Source organism: Cyprinus carpio, chromosome A25, assembly GCF_018340385.1.
Source record: "Cyprinus carpio isolate SPL01 chromosome A25, ASM1834038v1, whole genome shotgun sequence".
Lineage (NCBI taxonomy): Eukaryota > Metazoa > Chordata > Actinopteri > Cypriniformes > Cyprinidae > Cyprinus > Cyprinus carpio.
The window spans coordinates 13,264,792-13,287,716 of record NC_056596.1 but is presented as its reverse complement, the minus strand read 5'-3'; the positions used below and the strand labels follow the sequence as shown (position 1 = coordinate 13,287,716).

The window sequence follows — 22,925 nt, the reverse complement described above, 5'->3', positions numbered from 1 at the left end:
CCAAAAATTAAACAAGACAAAACCAAGGCAACATGGACAGCATAAATTAATTTTAATAATTAATTAAAAATTAATTTCGTTAATTTTTTTAATCTATTATTTTCTTTATTTTTACATGCATTATTTAATATATTAATATTTATTATATGACAATTTTTCTTATTGTGCACAATTAATGCACACTTGACATTTTTTTTAATGTTTAATATTAATTACATCAAAATTAAACTTTTTTTTCCACCTCTGAAAAACTTCTCAGCTGACAAAACCAATGCAGCATAGACAGTCAAAAAAAATAAAAGAATATATATTTATTTATATGTATATACCTACACCTTGAGATATATAGCCAATAGCAGCATAGCTTTCTTTTGATATTTTTCATCTATTATTTTCTTTATTATATTATATTGTATTATGATGGATAAAAACAAGCCCTATCCTACATTATTTCCCACTAACTATTCAGTTACCCTCAGAAATGTCACTTTACCAAAGCTAAATGTGTTGCAAACGCGTTTTCAAGTTGCTGATTAAATCAAATGATGAATGATGATAAAACTTAGCTATTGAATTTACAATTGCATTCCTGAAGCACAATGTTCCAAGTGCATTGTGGGAGCAGCATCAGACACTATCAGACTGAAAACTCGCCTGTCCCGCTGCCTCAGTCAGCCCACACAGCGCTTTGGACGCCACACCCACGCAATCCCCAAACGCTGGCACGCTTCCCGTCTTACAGTGCTGTGAAATTCCAGCCATGGATTCCCCGAGAACCTGTTCAGTCAGACGGCGAGATGTGTAAACATTTGGGACGAACAAGTTTCTTTAGAGAATTCTGGAATATTGTGATGGATCCTTCACCTTGGAATTCTCCATAACGCTCTCAATGCAGTCAAAATAAGAGAGATCGCTGACCGGCTCATTGGGATTGTCCAACATTCCTCGAACAGCCTGTGTGTACGTGGGAGAGGGAGAAGTTAATATCCTTTAAGATTTTGAACATGCCTGTTGAGATATTTGAGATATTTCTAACTTACAGTATATCAAAGAATTTCAAGGCTCATAAATGTAATAAAAAACACACTTCTCGGAAGATGAACAGAAAGCATTGTGCGGCGCTGAAACAGCCCATTTCAAAATGATTACTTGAGACACACACAGGTTTTGAGAAATTATAATCATTCACAGACCCCAAATCATCATCGTTGCTCTACTTTAGTACATGATTGACCTGTGGCTGGTATATTTGAACGTTTCACAAAGGCATCGCACAAAAAGCTGTTTTGAATCTGCAACAAATAAGGCCATATATGATATAATGTTGATCTTATATGAATAAGACCACCATAGAAGACCTAACAAAACAACTTTTGTTTACATTCATAGAAGTACACTGTATTGAAGATTTCATCAATAATCATCTCAAATATAAAATGTATAAGACTTTGAAAGACTAAGTGTGTGTGTGCTCAAGTACCTCGAGTTCTCGTAGAGCATTGTCACACTCTTTTTGTCCTGGTGCCTGCTGGGTACACAGTGTGATGAGTTGATTAATGCTCTCTGTGACCGCTCTAAAACACAGAACATCACACACAGTCAGAATGACACAAAAAGCTCCTTTAAAGACTTCACATATCAAATCCATTTTTCACAAACGCATTGAGCTTTCAGTCCCTTTTAAACGTAGGAAGCAAACACTAGCATTGAGGTCTTAGAAATTTATCAGAATCATGACAAAACTAGGTTCTGTTACACTCATATGAGCAAAGATCTGAGTAAGTGTATGTGTGTGTTGGTGTGTATGTGTGTCAGTGTACTCTCTCATTCATTAAGGAAACTAATTCAATCAATCTAGCTCTAAACTCTCAGGAGCAGCTGCTTTCCTGTGTTACCTGAGAGGATTCTGCAGCCTACACACACACTTTTTTTTTTTTTTTAATCATTATAGGTACTTTCCACTGACTTCTATTGTTTTTATACTGAGCTAATAATAATTTCTATCCCCTTATTCTGGCCCTAAATGTAACTCAAGCCCAAAACCATTCTCCCTTTTTTTTGATTTTCATTATTATTTATTGTGTCTATTATGCTGTCCTATTATGCTTGTGTGGGGCCGTTGGATGGAACACACACATCTGATGCACACTAACAAACACACAAGCAAACTCAATAACAAAACCACAAGCACAAAAACAAAAACAAAATATAAAAAATAAACAAACATACAAGCTAACCACACACACACAAACAAATAAACAAACAAACACGTGTACAAGCAAAAATATGCCCACACATAAACAAAACTTAAACACTAACAAACAAAACATGCACACTAGAAACAAAAGAATACTCACACGATAACAAACAAAACTCAAGCACAAAAAACACTTTACAAACAAACATACACAATAACAAACAACTTAAACACTAACAACACACACACAAACAAAACTCTCTCTGACACACTGATAAACACAAACATACTCACACAACAACAAACACAAACATGCCAGCACAATAAACAAAACTCAAACACTAACTATAAACATACTCACACACTAACAAACACATTAACAAAAACTCAAACACTAACTATAAACATACTCACACACTAAAAACACACTACATCAAACACACAACTATAAAACATACTCACACACTAACAAACACATTAACAAAAACTCAAACACTAACTATAAACATACTCACACACACACTAACAAACACATTAACAAACAAAACTCAAACACTAACTATAAACATACTCACACACTAACAAACACATTAACAAACAAAACTCAAACACTAACTATAAACATACTCACACACTAACAAACACTAACTTAAACAAACACTAAAACACATTAACAAACAAAACTCAAACACTAACTATAAACATACTCACACACTAACAAACACATTAACAAACAAAACTCAAATACTCACACATACTCACCACACTAACAAACACATAAACAAAAAATACTAACTATAAACACTCACACACACACTAACAACACACATTAACAAACAAAAACTCAAAACACACTATAAAACTACACTAACAAACACATTAACAAAAACTCAAACACTAACTATAAACATACTCACACACACACACTAACAAACACAAACATACACAATAACAAACAAAACTCACATAAAACGCACATTAAAAAACAAACCCACTCAATACAATGACAAACAAAATGCATATTAATACACAAATATACTCACACTAACAGACAAAAGACACACTAACAAACAAAACTCCCACTAACAATCACAAAAACACACTCAAACACAAACAAAGAGAAACATTCACACTAACAAACAAACCATTTGCTCAAACACTCTAACAAGTACACTAACAAACATACATAAACACAAACACAAAAAACAGATAAACAAGCAAACACACTCTCCAAACATGTTTGCTTGACCTAGTAATGTGTATTTATTTGTTCTCCTCAAGGGGATATTTGTTAAACAGAACATAGATAATTCAACAGAATACTATTGTATTAACACTTCATTTTAAAGACTAATTCTCACTATTAACTAGTTCATTAGCATGCATATTACTATCATACTGGCTGTTTATTAATACTTATAAAGCACAAATCAATGCCTTATTCTGCATAACCATATTTTAAATCCCTTAATCTGACCTCACACCTAAACTTAACAACTACTAGCTATTAATAAGCAGCAATTTATGAGTTTATTAAGGTAAAAGCTGTAGTTATTAGAGAGAATCGGTCCCAAAACTAAAGTGTGAAGTGTTTTTATATACAGCTAGTTTTAAAAAATATAATCTAATCCTAATTCACACCCTAACAGAAAACTTTATGCATTTTTACATAAAAATAAATAAATAAATAAAACTTATTTACAGTGTTTAACAAATGAGGATGCCCCCAAAGGTTTTGTCAGATTTAGCTCACTTCTGGATACAAATATCTCCAAAGTATGTCCTTACACACTCATACACAGTTTCTCTTTTTATGAAAGCTTGTTTTTTTTTGTCGTTGGCCAGCAGGCTGACCCTCAGGATGGCTGGTTAATGATCACTAAACTCTCCCTAGACTGCTGAATGAAGCTCATTCCTACCGTGCCGCAGCTGCGAGGAGGTTCTTGGCATTTGCCGCCCCTGGATCTACGGAGAGGGACTTGGCAGCTAACAGCAGCTTGCTGGATGCCATAGAGATGTTCTTCAGGTTGCCAATCACCTGGATCTGGTCATCTTTGGTCTATGGAAACAGAAGACGGCAGCTCAGCCTGCAGAAAAACTATGTTGTTCTTCAACTTTATTTCAGCAAAAAAATATGCAGTGCTCTTTCAAAACAGGTTATATTTTATGGTTACAAAATTTAAAGGGATAGTTATTCTGCCACAGAATAAAAACACTTAATTTCTGGCTTTTCTTCTTGCATGATGTACACTTAGAATGGTGAGGAAAAACAGTCTGCAAGATGTAAACTTGCTTGTAATACTTTTCAATGCAATTATAAATGAAGAAAATTTCAAACTTCAAAAAGGATGCAAAATACCATAAAAGTAGTATCATAAATGTGGTCCATATGTCCTACTTCTGCAACATTTTTCACATCTTCTGTAGTCATATGACAGATTTGTGTAAAGAACAGTGCAAAACAAGGCATTGTAAGCCTACTGAATTTTAATTATATGATACCACATAATTAATATTCATGAGACATGTTAATGTGTTTTTCTAATTTTGCTCTTAAAGAGCAAACTGTGGCTCTTATTTTAAACATCATTTCGATGGGCACCTCACAGAGCTAGACTATCTGCTGATGGCTTCTGGCCTGTCCTGTCCTACCAGATCTCTGTGTCCCACACTATCCCTCAGCTATCCTTTAATGGGCATGTCACGCTCCATCAACCCCTCTGCTCTCCCGCCTCTCCAAATTAATCAACAAAACATGCAGAACCAGAACATCATCAAAGATTTCATTAGGATGGAGCATCTTCATGCTATCTGATACAATTATGTGCCTGAGTGAATAAGATGAGAGGCACTAATTAACAAATAAATCAGAACTTCAAAATGCATATATAGAGTTTTATAAAATGTGACCGCCATTTTTTTTTTTTGGGCAGTTGTTTAACATATATATTGTATACTACCTTTCAAAAGTTGATTTTATTTTTAAAGAAAATAATAGTAACTACATGAAAAATTTTCATTAGTGTTATTTCACTGAAAGCAAAATGTTGTGTAAAGCAACAAATTCACATTCAGAAAGAACATATTTGATCAATATGCAGTTATGTAAGTGGGATTTTTGAGCTAATCTAGTTTTCTAATAAACCTGGCATTGTGAATTATGAATATTGTTGGGTCTTCCTCTTTGGAAAAAAAGCATCTGCTAAATGCATAAATGTAAATTGACCACTGAGATTTCTCTGTGGGTGAAGCACGTCATAAACCATCTCTCAGCTCTAAGGGGGGCACTGAAACTGTACCTGAGTGTGTCCGGCCATCTCGATGCCGGCATCTAAAAACTCATCAAAGTCTTGGCTGAACTTCCCGGAAGCCACAGCCAGCTGGCTGCTGCTCCCACGTGAAGACTGCACCACGTCTCCAGCTGAATGGTTGAGCTCCGCTGCCGTGTGGTTCAGGTCCGTCTGGGCCTCTTGGAAGGATTTGGAGCATGGAGGAAGCTGGAAAAAGTTAGAGTTGATCACTGTTGGGCCTCATTCATGAAACATGATTAGAAGGAATTTCTGTGTACAACATTCAGAAATTGTGACAAATTATATAATAATGTTTGGTTTTTTTTCCGCTAGGCGCTACAAAGAACTGACAAAAAAACTCACATTTTCCACAAGCAATTTCTTACTGGCCTCGCCAATGCTCCTGAGAGCCATGTCCACATCCTTCTGTCCAGGTAAGCAGTTCACACAGTTATTGAGGGAGTGAGAGACAGCCTTCGCCACCTAAAAACACCAACAAACACATAGATTCCCATCAATAAGTCTACAAAGGCCCAGAGAGATGCGGATCTAAAATTTAAATCAGCCCCTCGGCACAACAGAGAAATCCATGTCCCTAATTTATGCCACTGTCACATACATATGCCAAGCAATATGTTTGCATCCCAAAGGAACCTGTGTGAATCAGGAGGCACGCTGGCACCTTCCAGAAAAAAAGACCGTTGAGAAACAGAGAAACAATAGAAAAGAGCTCAGTTTATTGGAGATAATTGCCAAGAGGGAGCTGATGGAAGATTGATCTGGTTTTAACACAGTAACTGAAGAAGACAAAAACTATTCTGGCCTCAAATAAAGATGAATACTTTTTTTTGGATAATTATGTAACCAAACTTCTACTTCAGCTTATACTTGTCATTGAATAAATGTTCTCACAGATGGGTGGACATCTGTCATTATTTGCGTGTTGTTTAATGTGCGTTGTCCTACCTGTGCTAATCTCTGTTGGCTCTCGGCATCACCAGGGCACACTAGGGCTTGGTGGGCTTCGTGGATTAGCATGGTCGAGCCCTCCATCACGTGACAGGCGGAGTCCAGCATGGCAGCTGCAGCTTGGGGCTCCACAGTACTCGCTGCCACTCCCCTCGCGGCCTGGGCCAACGTCCTCAGAGCTTGAGCAGTTTCCCTGGCTGCCACACCTGCCACAAACACGCACACACACAAATGCATCCATTACAGTGATCTACTGCTATAATCGTCAGACCGATTAATCAGCCGATATTAGCCATGTTGAGATTATATCTATTATAACGATCTACCGATTTAACATTCAGATCAATTAATCAGATGATATTTGCCATTCTAAGATTATATCTATCAGAGTGATCTACCGATATAACAGTCAGATCAATTAATCAGATGATATTTGCCATTCTAAGATTATATCTATCAGAGTGATCTACCGATATAACAGTCAGATCAATTAATCAGATGATATTTGGCACTCTAAGATGATATCTATCAAAGAGATCTACCGATATAATTGTCAGACTAATTTAATCGGGCGATGTTTGGCATTCTGAAGTTATATCCATCACAGTGATCTACTGCTATGATTGTCAGACCGATTAATCAGCCGATATTAGCCATGTTGAGATTATATCTATTATAACGATCTACCGATTTAACATTCAGATCAATTAATCAGATGATATTTGCCATTCTTAGATTATATCGATCACAGCGATCTACCGATATAACAGTCAGACAGATTAATTTGGACAATATTATTTTATTTATTTTTTATTATTTTATATCTATCACAGCGATCTACCGATATAACAGTCAGACAGATTAATTTGGACAATATTATTTTATTTATTTTTTATTATTTTATATCTATCACAGCGATCTACCGATATAACAGTCAGACAGATTAATTTGGACAATATTATTTTATTTATTTTTTATTATTTTATATCTATCACAGCGATCTACCGATATAAGTCAGACAGATTAATTTGGACAATATTATTTTATTTATTTTGTATTATTTTATATCTATCACAGTGATCTACCGATATAACAGTCAGACAGATTAATTTGGACAATATTATTTTATTTATTTTGTATTATTTTATATCTATCACAGTGATCTACCGATATAACAGTCAGACCAATTAATTGGATCATATGTTGCACTCTTAGATGATATCTATCAAAGAGATCTACCGATACAATTGTCAGACTAATTTAATCGGGCGATGTTTGGCATTCTTAGATTATATCTATCACAGTGATCTATTGATAAATTGGCCAGATCTTAAATTGATATTTGACATTCTGAAATGATATTTACCATAGCAATCACAGGATATATCACTCTGAACCAATAATCGTCTGTTTTTTGATATCATGAGCTTTTATCGATTACAGTAACTTATCGATATATAGACAAATCCAATTTACTGGCCAATATTTGGCATTCTGATATTATATCTGTCTATCATTGTGAAAGACTGAGATTATTAATTACTTATCGTGTCACTGCTAAGCGTTCAAGTGTTTTGGAGGAGGCATGGCTTCGGACAGTGATTTGCAGAGAGGGTGGGATCTTATGCTTTCAAAGCTAGCTTGCTATTGCTAGCCTCTCCGAAATCACCTACCCTACCTTTAATTATCAACACTGGTCGTCCACTTTTGCACAGTATTGCATCATATCTGTACATTATAAATTAGCAACACATTAATTTTTATGTTATTTTTACATTTATTGACCGACTTCAATAAACTGTATTGCAAAAGGAGGGACATTTTTGAAGCACCCAGCCCAAATGTCTTGTTCCATATAAAGCTTTAAGCCTTGTTGTGTCGAATGGATGACCCAGAATGCCCCTGCTGTTCCAACAAATGAGTGTGGAAAGAAAATAAGGCACCATATAGGATCTGGCCTTTACTTATAGAACAGAAAGAAAAAAAAGGAAGGGCCAATGCAAGTTGCATCAAATTGCATTATCCAGCCAAGTAGAGCCCAATTGCTGATGGTATGTTAAATCTAGTGAAAATAAGATTAATGAGGGATGGGGGTTAGTTATACCCTTGGCTTGAGAAGTGGAAGAGTGGAAGAGGGGGGATTCGTTCGAGCATGCCATTAAAATCTGTCTTCAGAAGCTCTCCAGAGAGCAGAGATCCAGCCAGACAGAGTGAAAAATTGATGGGTGGTGCAGGTAAGTTACAGCATCGCTCTCCTCTCAGTTTTCATACCTTTAATTTGGAACAAGCAGCTTTGTTGGGAGATTTCAGACAGTTTACAAACATCTTGTAGAAGCATTTTTAGAAGACAAATTTAGATATTTCTACAAATGTCTCTGTTTTTGTTGCAAAAAAAATCACAAAAGACACTAGACAATAAAAACCCTAGATGATTAACTACTTTTAGTTTAGCTCAACTGGTAGAGAATTTCACTAGGGAGGCCAAGGTCTTGGGTTCGATTCCTGGCAAACACACATAAGAAGATCGCGAAAGCATTCTAAAGTGCTTTAGATGAAGCACATTCGGAGTTTTTATTCAAATTTGCATTTAAATAGTACATCATTTGGCTTAACGTGATTTACAAAAACAAGACATGTTCATGGAGCAACATTTGCTGTTTGTGTTCTACCAAACAAACAAGGCCTTAACCCAAAATTCAGAGGATAAATTGGTTGATGGGACGTTAATCCTACTTGTGTAAATCCTGTTTGTTACACTGCACGTTTCATATTCAGTATAGATAGATTCTCCTGAAGTGTTGTGTTTCATATGCTGAAAAGCAACATAAGACATCTCACCGGTATAATGTTCGTTGCCCTGGGCGGCACAGGTCAATAACTGGGCCATGGAGGAGCCCACAGCTTTAGACATACTTCCCAGATCCTGAGCACACTTCTCCAACTACAGACACAAGCGTGAAGTAGTAACGGTGAGAACTACTGCTAACAAGTCTGATGATCTATTATTATGTGGTACATTTCTCCTACCGATTCTCCAGGTAGTGGTTTGAGTTGTCCTTCCAGTGTGGCCATTTTGGCATCTTGTAGTTCACTCTTGAGAGTCTGAACAGCGCTGAGAGCAGAGTCGATCTCCAGAGGACCACATGCCTCATGAGCCTATGATAAAACACACAGACAAAAAAACCCCCAAAAAACATTTTAGTGAACTTTTGTGAAAAAGCTCCATTGTCCATACACCCCAGACAGGGAAGAACCATATTTAATTTTTGACAGGAATCAATACAAAGCTGTGAGGGACTGTGAGTGGATTGTTCTGTTGTTTAAGAACATACCAGTTGTTCAGCTAATAAATATCTTTCTGGAAAACTTCCAGTAGATAAAAACTTAATAATACAGTTTTGAAAGTGAGTTGGGAAATGTTGGGGACCATGATCTAGGACCTTTATACAATGTGTGCCATTGTAAAGACTGTAAGTCTATTTCTTTTCATCCTTGTTAATTTCAGTACAGCTACAATAGATTAAGTTGTACTGTCAATAGTGTAGCAGCTCACAAAGTCATTTTCAATCCAAGCAGCTTTCTGTTGCTTTATTAGAGTGACCAACATGAACCTCTTTTGAAATCTGCGCTGGCAAAACTGTTGCACTGATAAATATGCACTGATTCTTTTTAAAGTTACTAAAGTTATTCAGTCGGGAGCAGTGAATGATTCTCTCATTTTCTTTTGTTGTTTGATTAACATTAAATAACACAGAGAGCAGTAAGGCTGTGGTCACTGTAAGACCGACTGCACAGATATAAAAGCATTCAGTTACTTTTCCAACTGTTTATCTTCACTTTAGACAAAACTGACTGCGCTTAAGTGAAAACTCACCAAGGTGGTGAGTATGACATATTTTTGTGTGCATTTGACTGTTTAAGCTCACACCCCGAAGCCCAAAGTAGCCCATTTTGTGTATAGGGAGGACCAGCACTGTCCAAATTGCACAGATCCCCATTTTGACTGTGAAAATTCGCCCAACAACTGTAAATATGACCACACCTTAATTTATGAGAAAACCTCTTTTAAACATGAAAAGATGAATCTCTACACCTGATGCAGTGCATTGTAGTAAGGTTGTTACAATATGCTTCATTGTTTAAAGGTGTTTTGGATCTACTAGAAGGCAGTGAACTGTGGGCACCTTCTGTGCAGCTGTGCGCAGCTCTGCCAGGCAGGTGGCCAGGTTCTTGGCACACTGACCAAGTTGCATCGCAGCTGCCTGGTCGGTTACTGTTGGAACGGCTGCTTTAGAAGACGCCACCATTTTACTTCCTGGCTGTTTGGAGACAAATAAAACACAAACAATGACAAAAACAAAGTGAGGATCTTTTATTGACAAATCAGAAGCTGCTAAACCAACACTGAATGTGCGTTTTACCTGCAGGAAACTCTGGCTGGAGATGATAAGGGTGAGTTGGGCACCAAGATCTTCAGGGTGGGCCTGACTGCCCCTCATTCCCTGCACTAGTTGTGGGATATGGTCGGCCACAGCCTGGAGAGCATCCACAAATCCACAGTCAGAATAGTTTCATTTAAATGCGCATCGTCTTATAAATGAGTGCCCAGAATTTCTCAGAATAGAATTACCCACAATACCTTGCAACTGAGCACGAGCTGCTGATGTGACATGGTGTTCTTATTGGATGCAGCTGCATTCTGGGCGGCGGCAATGGTTTGTGTCGCTGCGGCTGCGGCCTGCTTAGCTGCATTCTGTTTAAGACAAATAACAGTAATGAATTACAGCTTCAATAATAACTAACACAGCAAATAACGAATAGGGATGTTGTGGCGGACTGTTACATCTGGTAAAGCTGCACAATTTGGAGAATTTTTTATTTTTTTTTTGCAAATCACAAATAAAAATTGTGATTTGCCAAAAATTTGCTTTGCTTGTTTGTACAATTTAGCAAAAAAAAAAAAAAAAACAACAACAACAACAACAAAAAGTACCTTTTAACTACTACTACTATATAAATAACATAATTTTATAATATTTTATTTCTTATTTAATACTACTAATTATTATTATTTTTCTTATATTATTTTGAAAAAAAAAGGAAATAGTAAAATAGCAGCAGCAGCAATAAATACTACTACTACTACTACATAAATAATAATAAAAAAATATTCCTACTATATTACATTGTAAAAAAGAAAAAAGATACATAAAATTGTATACTATTTAGTTTATTTAGTAGGAATAATAATAATAATAATAATAATAATTATTATTATTATTATTATTATTATATTACTATTACTAAAATAAAAATAGGAAATAGGAAAATAACAACAACAATAATAATTAATGCATATATTATTAGTACTACTATATAAATAAAAATAAGAAATATTACTAATGTAATATTTTAGTTTAAAATAAAAAAAAACAAGAATTTAAGATAAATATAATAACTTAAAAAAAGAAAGAAATATACTTTTATAATATTTTATTTATTTAGTGGGAATAATAATAATTATTATTATTTTTATTTTACTACTATACTACTGGTATTACTAAAAAAAGAAATATTACTACTGTAATATTTTAATTTAAAATAAAAAATATTTAAGAAAAATATAATAATAACAGTAATAATTTTATATTACAAAACAAGTGTAAATTTACAATAATCTTCATTTTCTATATAAGAACTTGTTCCATGTATGCACATATTTATTTTTATTTATATAAGAAAAATTGCAGTCTTGTGATCTTAAATTTGAGACTTCATAATCACGCTAAGCAATATCAGTTTTATTTCAATTAATTGTGCAGCCCTAATATCTGGCATCACTCTGCACAGTGTTAGACATTGTGTTAACCGTACAAAGACCCGACTGTTCTGACTGAATTTCATTATGGGTTCAGCAAGGATTGTAGAGCATTTGGGATGTTTCTGGCCATGTCCATCACGAAAGGATTTAGCAAAATCCAGTGGCAACATGCTACACTTTAGTAGTAAGTGCAGAAGAAGGCAAGCAAAAAGAAAAAAGATTCTTTGTATTATGAAAGAATATGCCATGTGCGAGGAAGGATGATAGATGGAACAGGGAAAAAAAGAACCTAAAGAACAAAGCCATCTTTGTTGATGTGAAGAGACCAAACAGAACCAGAATGCTGGATTCCACTGGTTGAAACCGTTGACCAATGGAAAAATACCCGCTATGGAAACTAGACCGCTACCACATACATGTGGATAAAAAGCCACCTCTTCCATGCTAGTATGTGTTTTGTCCTATACAGACAAAAAAGTGGGGATGGATGTAGTTGAGCTTAAAAAAATAAGGAAAAAAACTATATAAAAGTAGCCTAAATGACCTTAACTGAAAAAGTACAGTACATGAGGTTAAGTACATGATGACAGAAGCTTCAATTTGGGGAAGGGCTCATAATTCATTTTTACATTTTATCAGCGTCCTCCATAACACTATAATTTACTATGTCCAAATGGTGAGTTACAAGGCAGGATCAAACATAGAGCGAACACTGAACAGGAGGTGGCATAATAATGCACGTCCTCACCTCCAGTCGGTGAATGAGTTTCTTTTTGATGGCGTTCTGAGCGGCTGCGTTGGTGGCGACCCGTAACCCTTCAGCAGCCTCTCGTAACCTCTGCTGCTGGTCTTCATTTTCTGGGTATGCAGCAGCACCCTGCACAAATACCGTACAATTACTGGATTAGTTTCATGTACTTCACCCATTTCTTTCAATTGGTTTTAATAGCAGTCTTCATTACTAGCTTGTGTTGGGTAATTTTTCTGATGGGCAATATTCAGAATGGAAGCAATCTGCTCACTAAATCTGTCCATTACATGCTGTATACTGCCTAATATTTTTTATGCAATATATGAGGTATATATGGAAGCCAATTACCACCTCAAAGTTTAAAAAAGGTTTACATAAAAATGAGGCTTAAAAATGTAAAACAACTTTTTCTTTGTGATGTACCAAGTCAGAATTACGCTAAATAAAGTTGCTTTATTTTTTCAGATATATAGCCACAGTAATAAGAATAAAGTTGCAATTATGAGTAATATTTCCAATAGGTCTCATTTAAAAGAAATAATTACTATTGTGAGATGTTAGGTAACAATTATGTGAAATAAATTTGTTAGAAATAAAGCTGCAGCTATAAAAAGCAAGTCTCAATTCTGAGATTACAATTACAAGATATAGTCAACTACTGTGAATATTAAAGTCACTATTATTAGATATAGCCAATTATGGGAAATAAAACCACAATTGTGAGATAGTAAGTCACAATTCTGCGATATAGACACAATTATGGGAAATAAAACCACATTTGTGAGATAGTAAGTCACAATTATCAGATACAGACACAATTGTTGGAAATGAAACCACAATTTTGAGATAGTAAGTCACAATTGTGAGTTTTAGTGTCAATTTTGTGAGATATAGTCACAGTTGTTAGATAAAGTCACAATTATAGATATAAAGTCACAATTGTGGGATAAAACCACAATTGTGAGATAAAAAGTCACAATTATGAGATATAGACACAATTATGGGAAATAAAACCACAATTATGAGATATAAAAACCACAATTATGAGATATAGACACAATTATGGGAAACTATTGTGAATGTTAATGTCACAGTTATGAGATATAGTCAGAGTTATTAAAAATAAAACTACAATTACGAGATATAAAGTCACAATTATGGGAAATAAAACCACAGTTGTGAAATAGTAAGTCACAATTATGAGATACACACACAATTATGGGAAATAAAAACACAATTATGGGAAATAAAACCACAATTATGAGATATAGACACAATTATGGGAATTAAAACCACAATTATGAGATATTAAGTCACAATTATGAGATATAGACACAATTATGGGAAATAAAACCACAATTGTGAGATATAAAGTCACAATTATGAGATATAGACACAATTATGGGAAATAAAACCACAATTATGAGATACAGTCACACTTCTGGGAAATAAAGGAACATTTGTCAGGTATAAAGGCACAACTATGAGAAATCGATACAGTTAATTAATCCAATTGTGTGTAAAAAGATCTCTTCTAGGACTGTTCAATCATATAATAAAAAAAGACATTTAAGCAGAAGCTGTGTTATATTTTGAATATAGCCATATATACTGTGGTCATATATACACAATGACAGTATACATGCTGCATATTACTTTCAAAACTAGTAGCTAATATGCCATTTTGAAGCCTTTAATGTTTCTCATTGTTCCATTTTATCTCCTTGCTTAATGTTTAAACAGAAAGTGAAAGGCAATTCTCAGAGGACAAAGTTGTCACAGATAAATCCCAGGCTCGGTCAGAACTGTGAAGGGAAATTTGTCAGCGGTAGCAGAACTCTCAGTTACGCCATCCGCACACTTACAGCACATTACAAAACATTCAATGCAAAGAGGAATTAGGGGCCGTCTGCTCCATCTCTGTTACCAAGGAAACCGTCTGTGGTGCATTCCTCATCTTTACGTTTGATAATGGCAGTGATGTTGTGATTAATGTATCATGAATCAAATGTACCTAACAAACCATAAGCCTGCACTTCAAATGGCTGCATAATAATTACATCCTGGCCATTTATACTTCTTTATGTTGTGGATGGGGACTGAAAATCTAATCTGTGGTCCATCTTATCATGAGTCAAATCTAAATCATGGCTCAGGGCTCTTTCAGGTATCAGAAATTAAGCAATGAGGAGACAAAAGCACGTTTTACAGTGTGGCTGCTGATTCTGGGTGCTTGATAAAAAAAATGTAAAAAAAGGAAATGTATCAAAATCCCCTCAATGCCCAACATCTAGCCACAGCATTCTTTTTTTTTTAACCTCATAAAAATATCAGTGGCAGTACCATGGTACCATAATGGTATCAGGTTAAAATTTGATATTGTAATGAATACCTTGACAGAGTCACCACTGATAAATTACTCCTAATTGTAATGTAGAAAGAAAACTTCCATTTTCTGTGAAGCTGCTTTGCATTGATGTGTACTGTAAAAATAACTATTCAAAAACACGAGAATTGAATTGAATTGAATTGAATTGAATGATGAACATGCATCATGATGTTACCATGACATAACAAGGTATTTCAAAGAGCAACATGGTATTGCCATGTTATATTTCCAAAAGCATGGTGCCACGATACATGTTCAAAAATAAAAACAAAAAACCCTGAAACTAAACAAAACACACACAATGTTCAAACAAAACTAAAATCCCAAAACAAAACAACTTAAAACCAAACCACAACTAAAACTACAAACAAAAACCACAAAACAAACACAAAAATTTAAAACAAAACAAAAAAAGAACTCAAAACAAACAAAGAAATAAAAGAACAAACAAACAAAACAGCACAAATTAAACAACACAAACAAACAAAAACATTATTTACAAAATAAAAAATGATCATTTGGTAGAAATATCATGGTACCAGTTAAACAGACAAGTCTAAAAATCATGGAATTATCAATATATATATCTTTTTATACCCCAAACTTGAGAGGTTGTATCTCGCTTTACTTCTCATACCTTCGCAGCTTCCACCATTCTGGCAGTGGCATCAGCCAACAGCTTGGCAGCTGCGAGCAGTTTCTTGGAATTATCCAAATCGATTTCAGCCTCGGCGTCAGAGCGCATTGCATTCACCAAGTCCGAGGTGGCCTGGGCCAGAACCCGCGCCTGTCGTACCATTTCACCTGTAAATGTGAACATAAATGTTATTTAAATGCCACAATATCATCGTGCTGTTTTGGCAGATTTTTTTTTTCTTTTGAAACATCTACTGGCATATTCTTGGCTCCTTCCACAGTATATTCACTGTCTTAGACTTTTTCCAGACTGGAGTAAAAAAAAAAAAAAAAGAAGCCATTCCACGTTTCTTTGATGTGTGTGAATCTGGCTCAGCTGAAGCCGTTATATTTGAAAATCAATCTTTCTGCATTCTCTCTGCATATCGCTTCAGGAATAGAAGCGCTTAAATGGTTGTGTACCCCTGTGACCTGAAGTACATCATTGATCAAGGGCCCTTTCAAAAGTGTGCCTACTCGTTTTCCATAAATGGACTCTGTATTTCCCAAACAAACACCTACAAAGATCCAGAAATATAAGCGTTGACAAGATTATCAAGGGAGAGAGGTGTGCTTAAGGGGTGTTTCACCTCTCGAAACGTAGGATGGATTCAGAAAATAATGATAGTAAGCTTGTTAAATCAACATGAAACAGCAGGTAGGACTTGATTTGATTCACTGGGAGATGAAAAGTAGGCTTATCATAACAGAATGGAGTCAGACCTGAATGCAAGTTTGCAGCTGAATGTGGGCGACGATCTTACGCCATGTTTGAGGATGCTTTTTGACTGGGATGTGGAGACTGAAGGTCAAGTTCATCGTTGAAAACATCTCAATTGTTTTAAATGGTAACACTTCTTCTATAAATGCATCATGCTTGCTGTTATTGCTGTTATTTGCATGAAATTAGTGCATTAACTACAACAGTAGCCTAAAACAATGCTTAAATAGCTGTTTAGCTGATGTTGCTGACATTCACATTTCTGAACTTCTTTCATTTTGGATCTACCGAAAAATGTCTCCATTTGGTGTGCTTAAAAAAAACACACCCAAAAAATGAATTTACAGGCAACATAGATTTTAATATCTATTTGGATAATTAAATGTCTGTTTTTTTGTAAGCATGACAATTGTTTAGCTTACAAGTTCAAAACTATGGGAATAAATTTGCTAACATTTTTACTGCAAAACAACTTTTCAGAAATAAAATGGCATAAACAACAATAGTAATAATAATAATAATAATAATAATAATAATAATGATCATTAGTAAAAATTATGTATTGTATTAATAATAATATAAAGATATCATACTGTATATAATGTTATAATTATATTTTTATTTATTTAATATTATTATTATTTTTTAATCCAGTCTGAAAAATATTAAGGATTTAATAGCTCTTAATATTCCAATTATTATAACTGGATCTAAAAAAATACAAAAATATTATATTTTACAATTGTATTTTTAATTTTACAAAGCTTGTGATTTGAGTGCATTTTGATTGAATATTTAAAAGAAAAAAATATTTATTACTCCAAATAATTTATTGTATTTATTGTAATCCAAATTATTTAGTTATTCAAAAAGCATACATTTTAATTTAATTGGTTTTGCATATCGGCTAAAGAAAAAATATATTATTATTGTTCATAAAGCAATATCCACCCATTGCCAATATAAACTAATGTTAAGTTTGCATGGCTTGAGTGAGGTCAGTTTCAGAGACAGAGAAACACTACATGAATTTTTCTTCTGAATAACATGCACATTTCTTCTGAATCATGCACAATGCAAACCATAAAGTGTATTAAAGTCAATATTGATTTCTTGTTGACTTTTATGCTAAACAAATCTTTGATGATGATGATTTATTGGCCCATGCCGTTTATCATGTTCCATGTTTAACTTGAACAGTTGCAGTGAACTCCACTGGCATCTTCACCATGTGTTTTCCTTTAAAAAGTTCAAAGATAGGGCGCGCGTGATTGAGAGCAGATTTGATGCTCTGTAGTGGTTTTATATGACATGTTTTCGACAACCTCGCGGGCGCAGAATCTTTTGAGGATTCTTAAGACTTACGGCCATAGCATAACAAACAACTTCAGTTTTGAAAACGTCCCAGAAACACAGCACAGACCGCAGACAAAATCACTTTTAAAGACCTCAGTGAGTCAAAATAAACTGGGGGTCAAATTCTCCCAGAAAAACAACAGAGACAAGACACAAAAGCTGAGCAAGCTAGCAAGCTAAATATTTGTCAGAGCATCATAATGGAAAATTAATGTTGCTTGTGGGTCACCGGAATTAGGGCTGTAAGTGGGTGAGCACACAATTGAGAGCTTCAAAAATGAGGCCAGGAACACCATAAAAACTGTGCAATTCTGAATATGGAAAAGCTAATCCTATTGTCTCACAGCACAGATATGCTTTGTTTGGACGATGTGCCTGAAAGATATTAAAGCTCTCTTGTGTATTACTGTATGCATTTTTTGACTTTGATTTCCATTTATTAAATTCTCTGTAGCCTGGAATTGTTTTAAATCCTGTGTTACGAGCCCATCTATCGCATTTAGCAGCGCTCTCTAAGGCAAAAATCACTATTTCTATCGCTCTTTTTTGAGGTTAGGGGATTTGAACAATCCCTTAACCCCAAGTATTAAACACTGGCACATAATTCATCCTGCAACGTGCATGATAGCTCATGATGACTTGTTGAGGAGAGTTGTGCTATATTACTTAGTTTTCAACCATATGGTTTTTGGTGGAGAACATGGGCAAAGGAAAACTATGAAATGATATAAGGTCATATCTATAGACCAGTTAGACTTGAAGGTGGGCACTTTTAACTTAAACTCCCCTAGCATCCTTCAAGCAATCACTTTAACACCTTAAACTTTTCAGAAGTCTTTAACATTCCATTACTGCAATAACTGGATGCAAAATTTCACAAAAGTTTTACAAATTGTACAAAGATAAATAAATATAATATTTTTATTCAGCAAGAATGCATTAAAATATCTATATATCTAAGGTCATATCTAGAGACCATTTAAACTTGGAGGTGTCTGTTTTAATTTAACTCCATCTAGCAACATTGATAACTCCTTATCAATCACATTGCAAAAATTTTGCAACATTTTCGGAAACTATCGGTTGAGGATAGTCTCACCTGCATCCCCCATTGAGGTGAAAATGCTCTCCGTAACAGTCATGATGGTGTCAGTGGCCTGGTCATAGCGTCCGATTGGCTCGCCGCAGCTGGCGTAGTGGCGCACGTGCTGCAGCAGGTCGCTGAGGGCCTGGCTGACCGCGCCAGCCGCCATGTTCACCTGTCGGAGCAGCTCGCCCTCCTCTGAGGCGCCGTGACACGCCTTCACACAACCCTCCACCGATCGCTCCACCAGACGTCCCGCCTCCACCAGCTGCTCCTGACACACCGGGGAGGAGATGGTGGGGCTCACCACCTACGACAATCGCACATACACCGAAATAGATGGAAGACATCGGGTTCAGAATAGCGATAGATTATTTTGGGCATCAAGTGTAAGGGAGTGTGTGTTTTTTAGAGCAGATGAAAATATGAACTCAGAACTGAAATAGTCTCAGGGAACGACACATTATGAACAAGTAAAGCTAAATTAAAGCACCCCTATTATGCAATTTCGAATACTGCCATTACACACATGCAGTGTATAATGTAGCAGTATGTGAATGTAAACGATCAGAAAAGTTGTAAAGCCGAAAGTGCACAATAAATAAAATTATTGTCTCCCAAAAGAAAGAACAGACTCGGAACAGCCTGAATTAGGAACCTTAAAAATGCCATATTATGGGCTCTTTAAGTACCAACTCTTGTATTGCTGATTAATCAGTCAGTATTTGATGGAATAAAGTCTAAAGTTCCTTATTCTAAATGATTAACCAACAACATTTGGTGTCTTATGTGCTGTTTTCTGATCTTTCAAAAACCCATTTAAATTCATGTTTCACAGATGTACGTCTTACTTTTTAAATTCCATCCCAATCCTTCACTCAATCCTGTGTTGATTCACTCAACCTTGGTGAAAATTATGAAGCAAATTACATATGTTGATTCACTCAACCTTGGTGAAAATTATGAAGCAAATTACATACTGATTCTTAGTTACCTCAAGTACTGGATACTATCACTAAATTTCTCGTAGTACATTTGTTTTTATTCCCATCTGCATAATGATAATAAAAAAATTTATATTATTATTTTTTGTTTTTTTGATTTTTTGATGTTTTAATTTAATTTGTTTTAGTACATTATAGATTTATGCTTTTTTGCTGTTTAAATCTCATCTGCTTTAAATATTATATGTACAAAATTAATATTTGAATATAGTCATTTATTATTAAGGTGGTTTTGAGGTTATGTGAAATATACCATACACTACTATATCAAAAGTCTGTGGTCAGAGACTACTATTTTTAGATATATGATATACCATACACTACTATTCAAAAGTTTGGGGTCAGTGAGATTTTTTTTTTTAAAGAAATTATTATTTTTATTCATTAAAGATGCATTTTATTTTTTAAATTCTGTTCTTTTAACTTTCTAATCATCAAATAATACTGAAAAAAGTATCATAGTTTACACAAAAATATTAAGCAGGAAAACCGTTTTCAACACTGATAATAAGAAATGTTTCTTGAGCAGCAAATCAGCATCTTAGAATGATTTCTGAAGGATCATGTGACAAAATTCACCTTTGCATCATTTTAAAACATTAATTTTAAATTGTAATCATTTTACACAATATTACTGTTTTTAATGTACTTTTTAATCAAATAAATAAAGCACAAGAGATTTTTTTTTGAAAAACATTTAAAAATCTTACTGACTCCAAACCATAGCCACTCAGCTTTCCGAAACTAACACAAACAAATAAGTAATTTTATCTCCAGACAAATGTGTTCTAGTGTATTCCAGATATCTTTGAATAAAAACAAGTTTAAAAAGTCATCAGTAATATGTATAAATTACAAGTAGCATTCACTTCCCCACAAACTCTGAAAAGTACCTTTGTACAGGCCACCAGCTGTGAGGTGGAGAGCGCGCACTGCGTGGCGGCGGTAATGACTCGGTTCTGCAGCGCCGTGTCCTCGGCCACCTGCGCCACATTCTTGGCTTTCAGCACCAGCATGGCAGCGGCATTAGCTACGGCTTTAGCCAGGTTCATCATAATGTCCTGAAACACATTCGTCATTCAAGAAACACACTGTGAGGCAACCTGGCCCAGACTAATGAATGAAATAAACGCAAGGATAGAGTTTAACAGAATAAAATAGAGGGCAATAAAAGGCTCTCAGAGGCTAACTGACTGTGACAGCATCAGCTGAACCACACTAAATCAAATTTTACGTGTCGAAAATGGGCGCTAAAGTGTTTACTACAAGAGAAAACTGCTTTGCCAAGAAATAATGAGACATGCGGGATTTGACATGAACCAATCAGTGAATGCAGGCAAATAAGAGAGCACAACAGAAGTTGCAGGCCTTAAAAAAAAAAATAAAAAAAAAAATTCTCATTCATTTGCACCCATTCTTTTCTGATCCATTTTAACTATTCAAGACAGACCAACAATAAACTTTGATTAAATGATCGAGTTGGTTTTCCCACACTCTTAAACGTCCTATAGATTAATATATATTCCAGATAGCACACGTATGTCTGCAAGATGTCTGTTAAAGATCGTTACATCTGGAAAGCATCTGCTATGGACAAAATTTGATAAACATCTTTCAGATGTCAGTTTTACAAAAAACATTCATACATAAACTTCTTAAAGACATTTTCTAAATGACTATTTGACGTCTAAAAGGAAACGTCCTAGAGAGGCACTGCCGATGAGCAAACTCTAAAAAAATACATCTTCCAGATGTAAACACGCACATCAAATAGACATCTCTGAGATGTATGTGTGCTATCAGGGATATATCTATTCTGCAATAAACTTAAAAATACTGTTTTTATACTTACAAAAGATTATAAATTGACCAAAAAAATTTGCTTTGAAATTTTTATTTTTAGGGATACATTTCTCTGTTATGAATGCATTTTCAGTTAAAAAAAATAAAAAAAAAAATAAAAAAAATTATATATATATATATAAATATTTATTGTATAAAAAGATTTACATTTATTTTCACACATTACTGTCTCTCATTTTTGGGACAAGAATATGGCTGCTGAAAATTCAGCTTTGTCATCACATTAATAAATTATAACTTTAAAAAATATTAAAATAGAAAATACTTCAATATTACTGTTTTTACTGTATCATTTTCTTTTTATATTACTGTATCCTTGGTGAGCATAAGAGACTTGCAAAAATAAATTAAACGACTTCAAAAAAATAGAAATATAGTGCATGAGAAATATTAACAACTATTATAATGCTTTTATGGCTTCTTGGATCATTCTGACAGGCTGTTCAACACTACTTTCACTGTATGGAAAAGAGCGTAACATCTCAGCAAGTCATACAGGTTTGAAACAACATAAGGATGAATTTCTTTTAATTTATTTTCATATACATTTTTGCTTTGAATCAATGTTCGCAATGCTCTAAATGAAGAAAGATACTTCTGCATTCACTATTGTGCTCTATTCCAGAAAAAAAGACATACCTGGAATCTCTCGTCAGTTTCTCCTTCTCCCATTTGTTTCAAAAGATCTCCACTGGCCTGGCCGATGCTGCCCGCCGCGGTCAACACCGTCTGTCTGGGCTGTGGGGTGATATTGGCACATACTGTAAGAAATGAGCCTCGTGGTGCCATCGTAACATCTCAGAAC

General features: G+C 34.8%; 1 protein-coding gene across 3 annotated transcripts in view; it reads right to left on the bottom strand.

Annotated features, from left to right (window-relative positions):
- Positions 1-22,925, bottom strand: part of LOC109069958 (talin-2) — a 136,864-nt gene that overhangs the window by 28,808 nt on the left and 85,131 nt on the right. For all 3 annotated transcript variants that reach the window (XM_042715592.1, XM_042715594.1, XM_042715593.1), the window contains exons 17-33: positions 22,760-22,858; positions 21,151-21,318; positions 19,269-19,563; positions 16,055-16,221; positions 13,026-13,154; positions 11,096-11,209; positions 10,878-10,991; positions 10,641-10,775; positions 9,484-9,612; positions 9,295-9,397; positions 6,454-6,662; positions 5,851-5,970; positions 5,497-5,694; positions 4,117-4,256; positions 1,481-1,574; positions 865-954; positions 655-777 (exon numbers count right to left, since the gene is read on the bottom strand). In XM_042715592.1, coding sequence (XP_042571526.1) covers positions 655-777; positions 865-954; positions 1,481-1,574; positions 4,117-4,256; positions 5,497-5,694; positions 5,851-5,970; positions 6,454-6,662; positions 9,295-9,397; positions 9,484-9,612; positions 10,641-10,775; positions 10,878-10,991; positions 11,096-11,209; positions 13,026-13,154; positions 16,055-16,221; positions 19,269-19,563; positions 21,151-21,318; positions 22,760-22,858 — 2,427 coding nt within the window. The remainder of the gene's footprint in view (positions 1-654; positions 778-864; positions 955-1,480; positions 1,575-4,116; positions 4,257-5,496; positions 5,695-5,850; positions 5,971-6,453; positions 6,663-9,294; positions 9,398-9,483; positions 9,613-10,640; positions 10,776-10,877; positions 10,992-11,095; positions 11,210-13,025; positions 13,155-16,054; positions 16,222-19,268; positions 19,564-21,150; positions 21,319-22,759; positions 22,859-22,925) is intronic.